General features: G+C 37.3%; 1 protein-coding gene and 1 pseudogene across 2 annotated transcripts; one reads left to right on the top strand and one right to left on the bottom strand.

Annotated features, from left to right (window-relative positions):
• Positions 1–5,443: 5,443 nt before the first annotated feature.
• Positions 5,444–6,162, top strand: LOC115688186 (uncharacterized; annotated as a pseudogene).
• A 79-nt stretch (positions 6,163–6,241) lies between these two features.
• On the bottom strand, positions 6,242–12,464 carry LOC115688187 (ankyrin repeat-containing protein ITN1-like). 2 transcript variants are annotated; one of them, XM_056310473.1, is made up of 10 exons: positions 12,359–12,464; positions 10,026–10,142; positions 9,759–9,899; positions 8,953–9,411; positions 8,733–8,876; positions 8,569–8,637; positions 8,151–8,198; positions 7,312–7,745; positions 7,181–7,228; positions 6,242–7,099 (listed from the first exon to the last, which is right to left on the bottom strand). In XM_056310473.1, exons 1-10 carry the CDS (start codon positions 12,429–12,431, stop codon positions 6,389–6,391), a joined length of 2,244 nt encoding a protein of 747 aa, XP_056166448.1. In that variant the 5' UTR covers positions 12,432–12,464; the 3' UTR covers positions 6,242–6,388. The 2 variants fall into 2 exon arrangements, with proteins under 2 accessions (XP_056166448.1, XP_056166450.1); XM_056310475.1 differs by lacking the exons at positions 8,569–8,637; positions 8,733–8,876.
• Positions 12,465–13,301: the final 837 nt, after the last annotated feature.

Raw genomic sequence — 13,301 nt, 5'->3', positions numbered from 1 at the left:
ATATAAGAGTTAGGAGACGACAAAAACCTATCAGACACCCGTCATAAAATATTCGGATTGAGTCATAATTACTCTCCACCACCTAAGACTCGAAAGTTCGAGGAGTCCATCAATGTAACCTCTCCAAAATGCTAGCATCAAAACGTACTTATGCTCAAGTAGAAAGTAGGTGATGACTTTACCCCAAGGTCAACTACCCTGATAATAATTCAAACTTAATTTGAACCGATTTTGTTTGTTACTTTTTCCTTTTATCAATTATCGCTGCGTCACATAAAACTGTATTTTTAAAGAGGGCTTAAAATAATTTATTTCATTTTCTCTCTTTATTATAAAGCACATTCAAACGATCTTTTAACCTCAAACATTGCACAAAATGACTATACTCAATAATTGCAATTTGAAAGGGCCATCACAAGTCCATCGTACTCCCTAAATCACAGCTACATTTTAGATTTTAATTTTTCCCCTAAATAAGCAAATCATGTAAGCTGTTTTCTAAAAAATTTCTCACACTTGTTTGTGCCCTTTTGCTAGTGTTTAAAAAGAATATATTTTGCTTATGGTTAGCTAATATCGATTTAGTGCTCTGACATCGATGTGCTAAATGATACAAGAGTAGTAAAGAGGGAATAAGGGAGAAACCCTCTTCATCTCCCCCTAGAAAATACCCGTGGGAGTAAAAATTACCAAGACGTGACAAAATGGACACATTATATTGGCCTTAGACTTCATGGCCATTTTGGAATTGAGAACAATAAAATCGATGATGATAGATCAAGAGCATGGCCATTTTCATGCCTATTACATGTCAAAATTGGAATGGAGTGAGTTTCTTCGCACTTTCATCACTTGCGACTGATAAAAATGCTGCCCTAACGTTAAACGAAATCGATGATTGCTTGCTTATAGTCACCAACTTGGAAAGCATTTAATTAGGAGGATCGACATGAATTGAAACCAGACCATATATTTGACATTGCATGATTGACAATTAATCCAACCCATTTTGAGTCATAATTAGGTTGGTAGATTGTCCAACGTGATGAAATGTAAGTGCATATAGTCGAACGTGATGAAATGTAAGCACATAGGTCAGCGACACTATTCTTATTATAGTAATAAGTGCGTCATAAGCATTTAATTAGGAGGATCGACATGAATTAAAACCCAACCAAATAGTTGAAATTGTATGATTGGCAACTAATCCAACCCATTTTGAGTCACAATTAGGTTGGCATATTGCCCAACGCGATGAAATGTAAGCACATAGATCAACGAAACTATTCTTATTTGGGTAACGAGTGAGTCATAAGCATTTAATTAGGAGGATTGACATGAATTAAAACCCAACCAAGTATTTAACATTTTGACTCATAATTAGGTTGGCATATTGTCCAACGTGATGAAATATAAGCGCATAGATCAGCGACACTATTCTTATTCTGATAACGAGTGAGTCCTAATCATTTAATTAGGAGGATCAATATGAATTAAAACCCAACCAAATATTTAACATTGTATGATTGGCAATGAATCCAACCCATTTTGAGTCATAATTAGGTTGGCATATTGTCCAACGTGATGAAATGTAAGCGCATAGGTCAGCGACACTATTTTTATTACGGTAATAAGTGAGTCATAAACATTTAATTAGGAGGATCGACATGATTTAAACCCAACCAAATATTTGACATTGTACGATTGGCAACTAATCCAACCCATTTTGAGTCATAATTAGGTTGGCATATTGTCCAACGCGATGAAATGTAAGCGCATAGGTCAGTGACACTATTCTTATTTTGGTAACGAGTGAGTCATAAACATTTAATTAGGAGGATGGACATGAATTAAAACCCAACCAGATATTTGACATCGTATGATTTGCGACTAATCCAACCCATTTTGACTCACAATTAGGTTGCCATATTGTCCAACGTGATTAAATGTAAGCGCATATATCAGCGGCACTATTCTTATTCTGATAACCAGTGAGTCCTAAGCAATTAATTAGGAGAATCGATAGGAATTAAAACCTAACCAAATATTTGACATTGTATGATTGGCAACGAATCCAACCCATTTTGAGTGATAATTAGGTTGGCATATTATCCAATGAGGCGAAATGTAAGTGCATAGGTCGACGACACTATTCTTATTCTGGTAACGAGTGAATCATAGGCTATAAATATAGATGATTTCCATCAAATTTATCATTCACAAAAGCAAAAGAAAGGCTCTATAGCAAAGTGATTAGAGATGTACCTCTAGTCGGGCAGTGATCTACCAAAAAATTTCTTTTGATAGCAAACTTTGCTTTGCTTATTTTTTCGTAAATCACTGATCTGATCAGAGTTCATTCCTTTTATCAATATCGACGTGGTAGTGGTGAAAAGATGTTGAGTGATGGACCTCAGTAATTTGCAATTCGAGAGTAGGTTTATTGAGTTTTTATTGATTTTCTTGCTATTTCCTCATGTCATCTGTTTCTTATCCCGTTCCTGATGCCGAAGCGCGATAGAAATTAGGCTAAACAGAAGAATCGAAAGATAACGAGGAACAAACTGTTCTCTCAATCGATTAACAATCAAAATATCCAAAGTCTACTGCCTCTCAAAACCCTAAAAACGAATTTATAAAGGGTGTTAACTCTAATGACAAAAAAACGCAAAAAATACAAAAATACCCTTAATTCGAAAATTACTAAAATAATTAAAAAAACCATCTAAACGACCCCGAATCGCGAAAATTCATCGTTAATCATAGCCAAAGGCTATGAGTATTGATCAGCACGCCGTTTCGCTTTAGCCGATCAAATTTGAGCTCAATCCGACATCATTGACTTCAAGCCCGCCGGTTCGTCCAGTCGCATGACAGGTCCGCCGGTCCCCTAGGTGCATCAGTTCCCTTTCTTTATAATGGGCGATTTTACTCTCTTTTTTTTCTTGTTTCTTCTCTTGGTGCAGGTAGAAGTGTCCAACATGTACAGTGGCATGAGATCAAAAAATTCACAAGATATGTTAAGCATTGTTGTGGATAAATGAGATTCTTTTGTTAATATTTATAGTAGAAGTTAAGTTTATTTGCCTCTTCTTTTATGATCGTTTGGTGAAGATTAAGAGAGATTGTACTCTAGGCAAAAGCAAATTTGTCACCATGATTGTAATTCAGTATTTTACCTTGTTTTTCTGTTTGTTTGATGTTTGCACTATGTTAGCCCACTTTTAATCATGTGACCTTTTACTGCACGACATGGAGGTTGTCAATGGTCTCCATTTGCAACTTCAAGAAGGACAATGCTCTTGTAGTTTCAATTCCCAAAACAGTTGATGATAGATTAAGACCATGGCATAGGTCTACATAGCTTCGGAGATGGCTAAGCTAAGATGGTGGCCGATAAAAATGACTTCTTGAAGCTTGAAAAACTACAAACCAAAATGAGGGTCTTGCCTGAGCTCACCAAAGGGGATTCTGATGATTGCCAACTGTCATGAAAGGGTCATCGGAGATTGTGGAGCAACGTCAACGGTCTGGGTGATAATTTTTAATAATATTTTAATATTTTTTTAAATTATTTATTTATTATTTTCTTTTTCTTTCTTTTCTTTTTTTTTTCTTCCCTTCTTCCTCTAGCTGGTCGCCGAGCCTCAGCAATGGCGAACGACTACACAGAGGCAACCTCGGCCTCAGGCAAGCCTCGCCTGCCCTTGGCAAGGCTTGACCGTGCCATCGCTTGGCGAGACTCGCCTTCGCCAGCCAATGGCAAGGTCAACCTCGCCCGCCTAGCGATGGCAAGCCTCGCCCCCACGCCATAGGTCGGAGGGGGCAAGCTTTGCCAAAGGCCAGCAATCGGCTAAAGGAAGAAGGGAAGAAAAAAAAAAGAAAGAGAAAGAAAAGAAAAAAAGAAAAAATTCGAAAAATATTATTTAAAAATCATTTACGTTAGCGCCGACTACATTATGTAGGACGAATGGCATCCATGTCAGCGATTTCCTATTAAAATTGATCGGATGGACTGAATTGGCACAAATGCAAAATGTTTGATATTCAATTGGCAAAAAAAAAAGTGTTTTGGACTGAATTGACACAATTACAATAGATTTATGACTTTTTTTTATAATTCTCCCCATGACTTTCTATTGATTCTTGGTCAACCATTATCTTGTGTCCATCCCAATTCCCACAACTTGACATTATTTCCACCGAATTTAATGCAAAATGGTATGCTCTTAGTGATGAAATACAAAAAATGTGAATGCACAATATTGATATTATTGTTAAGGTCCGGCCAATTCCTAATTTTCTATGGTATGATTCGGCGGCGTAGTCAAAATTTAGGTGTCAACACACGTCACACTTTTAACGATAAAATTGGACGGAAAATTAACGGGTGCAAGATTTGTATTCAGAGGGAAAGTTAGTGATTTTTTATGAAACAAAAAAAAGTTTGGGTTAGAATTATTATGACGGGACCTAAATATTGTCCTTTTTAAGGGAATTAGGCCGATAATGTTAATGCATAGAAGTGAAGTTTTTTGGTGGTTAAGTATATGCAATCCGTTTCATCAGTTGTTTGTACTCTTCATTTTTCACAAAAGTACAGTAAATGTCAATGGGATATATTTCATGCCAAGGAAGATGATTTGAAACGGTGAACAGGCATTTCTCGTCATATTTTGTCATGGATGTTCGTGCACATTTCATACACGACTTTGATCATGCAATTGAGCAATCACTTCTTTATTTTCAAAAATGCTGTAGATTAGCATATGCTTTTATGGAACTTATCTCGTTTTCCTTCTTGTTTTATTCTTCTAGCATTTGCTAGAGTCGGGAGATGCACTTGACATGCTAGCAAGCACCTATTCAAGTGATGTGCAAAATGTAGCTCAAAACATTTTCTTGATTATATGCATTTTTATGAATATTTTTCTAACATATTCTTTTGATTAGTGGGCAACATTATGTTCTATCTCAATGTTTCACTTTTACAATCCTAATTTTCATGCCTCTCTCTCTCTCTCTCTCTCTCTCTCTCTCTCTCTCTCTCTCTCTCTCTCTCTCTCTCTCTCTCTCTCTCTCTCAATACAATTCTCCATACTTTCATATAGGGAGGGAGGGAAGCTTTCAGAATCTTCCCTCATTTCTTCACTTTCACCAACCAATTTTTCAGTCATCTCTCTCTCTAGTCTCTGATACAATTCTCATGTCATTTTGTAGAAAGAGAAAGGGCTTAAGCTTTCAAAATCTTCTCTCACAATTTTTTTAATGGAAATTTTCTCTCATATTTTAATAAGCCTTATTAACGATTCTGTGCCTTTCGGCTTTTGAAACGCATGGGAGGAAGCGAAATAAGTGATGCCCACCCATTGCACCAACCCAAGACGAGAAATAAGTAAAGCAGGGCCCTTTCCATGGAACTTGGAACTTTGCCTCTCTTTAAAGTTCAAATTCTCACCTCTTGCTCTATATCCATTCATCAGTACCCATTATATTTGAACAACAAAAAACCCAACTCCATCATATAACAAACACCCAAGTAGACCCCCATAAACAAAAAAGAAAATGTCTGCGGTAAAGTTGACTAAGTTCTTGCTCATTCCCGAATCTCTTGCTCTCTTGCTTAAATTTCGTTCTGGTCATCCTCTCTGTAGGATCTTTCGCTTGCATAACTCCTCAGAATATCCCAACTTCGCTCGGCCTCATGTTCCTCTTAATATTGTCCATGTGGCTCGTCTCCTCTTTGTGGGCTTCTATTCCCAGCTCACTCGCTTCTGCTTCACAACCCACGTCTGAATCTTCCTCGCTTCGCTGTCCGGCCAGGTGCTTAGCGTCCTGGCGCTGTTCACCAAGGAAACGTCAGGCCTTTCGCTGCTGAGATCACAGAGAAACCCAAAAGCGGCTAAAGTCCTGGTGAGGCTGGAGTGCGGGGTTTTGATGGCTATGTTGCTGATGGAGTTGGTGGTGTTGACGCTGATGTGCACCGCGCATGGTTGCTGGGTGACGTAGCACGAAGGGTTGGGCGCAGAGAGGGACGCGGCGGCGAAGAAGCAGAGCATGATGGGATCGATGGCCATCTTGTGTAGTATGGAGAATTTGTGTGGATCGTTGCTCTATTTGAATGGATGAATATTGATGGCCACGTTGCCAATTCTTTGAAAATTTGGGTTCACTTTAATCCGACAATGAGCAATGAAGTATTACAAAAAACACATTGACAGAAGGTGTGCACTTGACAGCATACATAAAACTTTAGTTTAAGTATGGCTGATGTCATAGTTGAAAAGTCTTAAAACATGAGTAAACACCATAATATTCGCATTTCACACATACAAACAAGTGCAAACAAAGATCATCACAAATGTCCTTGTCTATTAATAAGCCAGGATTATTCCCAAAGCTTCAAGGGACGGTAGAGGAGAGGCCAATAGGTGGATCCGACCATTTCAAAATACAAGGGAAGTTGGAGGATTGCGAATAATACGACAGGGATGGCAGCGAACAAAGTAATTGGAATGTAAATCCCTATCAATCGATCGCTCTCGACGAATCGTTCGCTCAGTACGATGGTAAAAGCAGAGCCGAATGCCACCAACATAAAGGCCAAGGAGAGGAAGAGAAAAGTGAGGCCCAGTATCATTTTTCTCGGTAGTGATATGAGGAAATCTTCTGCAGCATAGCGTGAAGTTAGGATAGCCAAGAACATCAAGGTGGCGGTGACAGAGGAGAAGAGAGCAAGAGCGTCTGCAACTGCGAATACCATGAATGAGTGCTTACACAGAAAGTTCGGGATCCCTACTAACGTCGAGCTCGGACACGAGCTCGGGCTCTGGCTAGGGCTCGGGCTCGGGCTCGGGCTCGGGCTCGAGCCCTCTGTTTCTCCTTTGTTGCCTCCCGGTATAGTAAAAATTGCAGCAAAAGCTACTGTAATGATGAGAGTCGAGACAAGGCTACATGATGATGATGTATCCTTCATCCATTGCCCTGCCTCTTTGAGCAATTGTTTGTGTTTTTCGACAAAATCATCCCAATATGGTTTTTGATCATCTGGCAATCTCTGCCCTTTTAATGAAGGATGGATCGTATCTTGCAGCAACTTCTGAAAAATTAAGGATGCCTATCAATATAAATATAAATAAAAAAAGCACAAAAGGGTGGCAAACAAATAAGGTGAACCAACCTTAAGTTTCGAACTTTTAGAAGAGGAATCACTTGTATCTTCCAGTACCTTCAGAAAAATAAAGGACGCCTATCAATGTAAATGTAAATTAAAAAGCACAATTGAGTGGCAAACGAATAAGGTGAACCGACCTTAAACCACTGGAGTTCCCTTTGCATAAGAAAAGGTGCTCCAGAAACATCTGTCGGTAGACATCTTGGTGGCCATTCTACTACTGCCTTCATGAGGTTGCGTTTCGTCATCGTATCAGCAGTCAAAAATGGAATTGTGCTGGCTGAGTTCACTAGTCTAAACAACTCCACATGCCGTCCGTTCACAACTTCTTCTATCAGTTTTTTTGTGAAATTTTCATTCCACGTCAACTCTGGAAAATACTCGAAACATAACTTGACAATTTCAGAGATTCCACGAGATGCAGCCTCAAGGACAATTCTGGGAAGAAGCTCAGGTATTTCGGGAGTTTCCATTTTTTTCATATCATTCTTCATCTTGGTAAGAACTAGCTCTGCAAACTCAAGCGAGCATTTGTGCCTCAATTCAATCCTATTGATCAAAAGTGCTGCACCTACGCATAAGCAATTTTCCAAACGATGAAGCAAAATTTATATGGCTTGGAAATCAAAATGCACGTGTCAGAGAACAGATGAATCTGTCGATGGACACCCAATGTCATGACAAATTAAGAGTTCTTTTTTTTTTTTTTGAAAAATTGGTAGATTCAGCAACGGATCAATATATCTGATTTCAATTGATTATTTTTATAAATTCCCCTAAATAGATATATAACGTTTAGACTTAGAATTGAATCTTATTGAATTGCGTTGCCATATATAAATTGAGAGCCAGTCTATATTACTACATACGATCGGGATATATTGAAAATATCAATTTACAATTTTAAATTTAGGGATCTCTACCCATGGATGAAATGAGGTGTTTCTTCTATAAATACCACTACAGTTTTGTGTACCTGGTTTTGTGGCAAGATCCCAGAGTGATATCTTGAACCACTTAGGTGCTGATAAGAGGAGACAAGCATCATGTCAGCAAATTAGGAATTGATGATGAACAAAAAGATATATTTGACAATAACCAAATTTAATAGTGCTTAACAATGCTAGACAACTTGGATCCATCAACCTTTATGATCTGAGATCCAATTCTACAATTCTCAACAATTCTACTTGGCAATTTGATGTTGAGTAAGATTGCTCGACCAACTTTACAAATGTTACATTAGATATTAATTTGTGACATACATCATGCTTTAGATTTTAATTTGTGTAGATAGATGTAGTCCTTGTCCCTTAACGTTTTCGTCAATGGATCCCTGAATGATATGCTTTTTGCCGTATTAGTCCATCCATTAAACAGATTATCAGAAATACCTCGAGGCTTCTTTGTTCCTTTGGATTCGTCAAATGATGTATCGACCAGGTTTAAAAGGATACCTATAACTGGGAATAGATAGAGTGATTAGAGACTATCTTCGTGGATGGAGTTGCTCGGATTGTGTGCATCTGATAAAAAAAAAAGTGCAAGAAGTACCTACATTTATTAATAGATTTTTCCCAAAAATTGAGTCTAGCTCCACTACGGAAGTTAGACTCCATCTTCGCCAAGTATCCCAAAATGCTATTGTTTTCGTCAGGTAACACTGATCGTTGGTATTGCTGAGCAAAATACAAAGCTATGTCTTTTGGGACACAACAACAAAAAGTTAATCCAAGTAAACAGTGAAGGAAAAGAGATGAGCGAGTGTAATTTCTTACCCAAATGGCCGGCCATAACAAGGTTGGACATGGTGCCATAAATTGGGGCGGATTTTTTACGTTTGGCCAGATACCAAATAACGTCCTTTTGCTTAGGAGCATATTGAGTAGCAATCCACAGTGCATCGGGTACACTTTCAAGTTCAGCATCAACTTTGTTTACTAATGCCTTTACCATTTTTATTCTTCCTCTCATGGCAGCATTCTGGAGGGAAATACTGAAATCGAAATTTTTATATCCCAGATGAAAGCGCTTGATCAGGTTCTCGACCAATTGATCTTGTGAGGCCATAATTGCAATATTGAGCACAGTAACTGATTCATCTTCTACTTTCAAAACTTCGGCTGTCATTGCTTCGGGATCTTTCTTGAGGATGTCCTCTATAGTTTTCCAATCACCTTTCTGTGCGGCTACAAACAAATCTTCATATTTTTTATTGACCACTGGCATCGGCATAACTGCAAGAATTGCACATCAAAAGTGCTCAGGCTTTCGCACTTTCTGTGACAATTGCACCTGCTCAAAGCTCTTGATGAAACGCAGATGCAAGCGAAGGGGCTGTTGTTTACTCAACATACCTTCCTATGAGCACGTTTATTTACTCTTTGAATGTGAAAAGTTTTTTGTTTTGGGCTTTCTCAATTATAATTCCAAATATTGTTCATAATTGAAAATTAAGAAAACATTATATTTGAATTGAAATGTAAGCATTGTATGCTGCGACATTTAAAATGTTCAGATTTAAAAAGTTAAAAAATTATAAGAAAAGATTGACAAAAAAAAAAAATAGTTCGAAGTCACAAACCTTCAAGTGGTCCGCCACTATCTTGAGAAGCTTTTGATTGATTCGTGATCGTCATGTACACTTCAAACAAAGTTGGTCTGCCCCTATCTCGAGAAGCCTCATCAATTATCGGGCCTTCTGAACTTGCTTCTATGAGAACCTCTTTGTTACCAAAAAAAAAAATGAACATAAACTATTTTTTCAAAATGTTTTGGAGTTAAAGAAGTCAAAATGCATGCAAAACCAAGATTTATGAAAAACAAAAGTTAAAAGTTCGAAATGACAAACCTTTAGTTTTTGATTGATTCATGATCCCCTGGTAGTCTTCAACTGAAGTTGGTTTGCGACCATCTTGGAAAGCTTTCTCAATTGCCATGCCTTCAGAGCTCATGTCTACGCAGACATCTTTGTTACCAAAGAGAGAAAGGAACATAAGTAAACTTAGAAAAATAAATTGCACTTTGTATGCTTTAGATCATCTAAACGTGATTAGTATGAGGCTCGTTCATTGCATGGAATTTTTGGTGTTAAACTTATATGGTAAAATTCTAAACAAAAAAAAAATTAACATTAAATTTAATGGAATAATTATAAACTACTTCTATACACAATTTCACGTAATAATTATAACAGAATTGTACATAAATAAAATTAAATGAACTAACTTAATGCTATATATTTCATCAACTAATACGATTTATTTAAGTTACAATTCATATAGGATATAAATTTATAACATTTATTGCTACTATCATACCAATGCATTGCATGGATTTTTTATTAAATAAAGTGTATTGATTAAACTTTATTAGTTGAATTAAAGGTTGGGAAAAAGAATTGATCTGATTTTTCTTACAAAATCTATATTATTTGTTTCTTTTCTTTTGTGGCAAGAACATGCCACCATCCATGTATCTAGAGGAATGTGTTCGTTAGTGAATTTTCTCTTTTAATTTTATCTTTACACTTTGTCATAATAGTGACAACCATTTCTATTTTGGAGATACTAAGTGAATTGACTAGTTCGAGGATCATGTCTTCATAGGTTTAGTCTCGTGTTGTTTCTTAATGAGAAGTAATTGACTATTCAAAACCCATTGGTTTGCCCTCAGCTCTTGATGAAATTGCATTGTGGACAATCAGTTGCAAATTCAATTTGAATTTTAAGTAAAGATTGGAAATAATTAGTCCCTAAGAGGTGATTGTTTGGGCAAAACTCTCTGATAAGAGAAAAATTTTCTAGTAATTAATTTTAATAAACTGATCATTAAGGGAAGAAAATTGCCAAATTAGTTTTAAACCTTTTGTACGGATGCTAATTCGGTTCTAAACTTTTCAATTATTTCAATTTAGTCTTAAATCTTCGTGCGAATTTTCAATATAGTTATTCCGGTCTTTTTTTTGTCGGAAATTATTGATATGACAGTCTAGTTATTGCTGGCTGTCCTAGTACGCCGCCACGTCATCAATCCTGGGTGAAAATTGGTTGAAACGATTACATCGAAATTTCACAAAAGTTTAAGACCGAATTGGAACAATCGAAAAGTTAAGGACCGAACTTTATCTTAGATTCCGCGCAAATTATCTTAGGTTCGACTTGTTAAGCAATGAAACAAAGAAATGCGGTAACTTTCCATAAATTGTTTATCCACGATATTGCCTATATTACTTCGAAATTAACACACAAAAAACATGGGAAAAGTGCCAAAAAAGTCATAAACTTTTTGCATTAGTGCCAATTTAGTCCTAAACCTTTTTTTGGTGCCAATTTAGTCCTAAACCTTTTGCATTGATGCCAATTTAGTCCTAAACCTTTTTTTAGTGCCAATTTAGTCTTAAACCTTTTAAATTGATACCAATTCAGTCCTAAACCTTTTGTTTTTGTGCAAATTTAGTTCTTCCGGCCAATTTTGACTGGAATTTGCCGACGTGGACGCCTGCCGGCCGGCGGCCAGTCACCGGCGCCGACGTGGACAACTTTAATAATATTTTAATATTTTTTTGATTTTTGATTTTTTTCTTTTTTTTTCCACTTTTTTTTTTGTCTCTCCCTCCTCCAGCGACCGGCCAGAGGCCAGAGGCCGGCGAGCTCGACCCCGCCGGATCTGGTGAGGTCGAGCCTCGCCTGACCAAGGCGAGGCTCGAGCCCTCGCCGGAGGTCGCGGCGAGGGTGAGCCTCGCCATGGTCAGGCGAGGCTCGACCTCGCCAGAGGCCGCAGCGAGGTCGAGCCTCGCCCAACCATGGCGAGGCTCGCCCTTGTTGGAGGCCGCGGCGAGGCCGCCCTCGCCAGTGGTTGGCGAGGTCGAGTTCGCCGGCCAAAGGAAGGAGGTTGAGACAAAAAAAAAAGTTGAAAAAAAAGAAAAAAAAGGAAAAAAATAAAAATTTTAAAAAATATTAAAATATTATTAAAGTTGTCAACGTCGACACCGGTGACCGGCCGCCGGCCGGCAGGCGTCCACGTCGGCAAATTCCGATCGAAATTGGCCGGAAGGACTAAATTGGCACAAATGTAAAAGGTTTAAGACTGAATTGACATCAAAAAAAGGTTTAGGACTAAATTGGCATTAATGCAAAAGGTTTAGGACTTTTTTGACACTTGTGAAATCGAATCAGAACAAACCTGCCAATGGTTCCGCAACCGAACTGCCTTGGGTATCCATGGTGGATTCTTCGGCGTTCCGTCTCTCAAGCATGCAAAAATCTAAAGCAGAGAAGTATTTTTTACGTTGTTGAAGTGGAAGTTGAGCTCCATCCTATGTGGATCTTGTCCTTTTATACACCGACTTGTGGATGGAGACAAAGTTCCAGCTGTAGATGATGACGTACCATTATCTTTTCCTGAATGACGACTTCATTTAAAATTTTTATGAGATAAAAATTTTAATGGAAATTCAGTTTATTCGCAAAAGTGTAAATTTGGAAATTTTACTTTAAAAAAAATACAAGTGTCACATCATTACTTTTTTCTTTTCTTCCACCATCCCCTGATTTGCAAACAACATATTTCTAAGGATTTTTTTTCCAAGTGCACTAACGGTATAAAATTTTCTTTGCATAAGCAGGTTTTATAGAATTACACATATACAATTTTGTTTTTTGCGTGTAGATTTATTCCATAAACAGGTTTTTTTTTTATCGAACATAAACAGGTTTATATCTCCATTCTAAGACTGTTTGTGTAAAAAAAAAAAAGATCTGTACTCTATATTTCAACAGGCTTTATTCTGTATAATGGCGGTGTACATTTTCTTCACATAAGGAGGTTTTGGATAATGACACATGAAAATACTTATTTTGCATGTAACTCTATTCCATGGACAAGTTTATATTTCCATTCTAAGAATGTTTATGTTAAAAAGAAACTTTTACGATCATGATGTAGGTAATATATATCTATAATTTTTTTTATTTAACTGCCATTAGGTCCATACTTTCTGAACAATATGGAAAATCATTCTTTTCACCTCTCTTTTCTTTATTTTTTATTTTTGATCGCCAACTCAAAAGGTCTTCCAATCATAATTTGAGTATGTATTGCACTAATGTGTCCTTCTTATAAAAGT

The sequence above is a fragment of the Syzygium oleosum genome, unplaced genomic scaffold, assembly GCF_021117445.2.
Source record: "Syzygium oleosum isolate NSW1041296 unplaced genomic scaffold, Sole_v2.1 Sole_v2.04, whole genome shotgun sequence".
Taxonomy (NCBI): domain Eukaryota; kingdom Viridiplantae; phylum Streptophyta; class Magnoliopsida; order Myrtales; family Myrtaceae; genus Syzygium; species Syzygium oleosum.
Note: the sequence above shows the minus strand (reverse complement) of the source record. Positions and strands in the feature narration are given on the sequence as shown.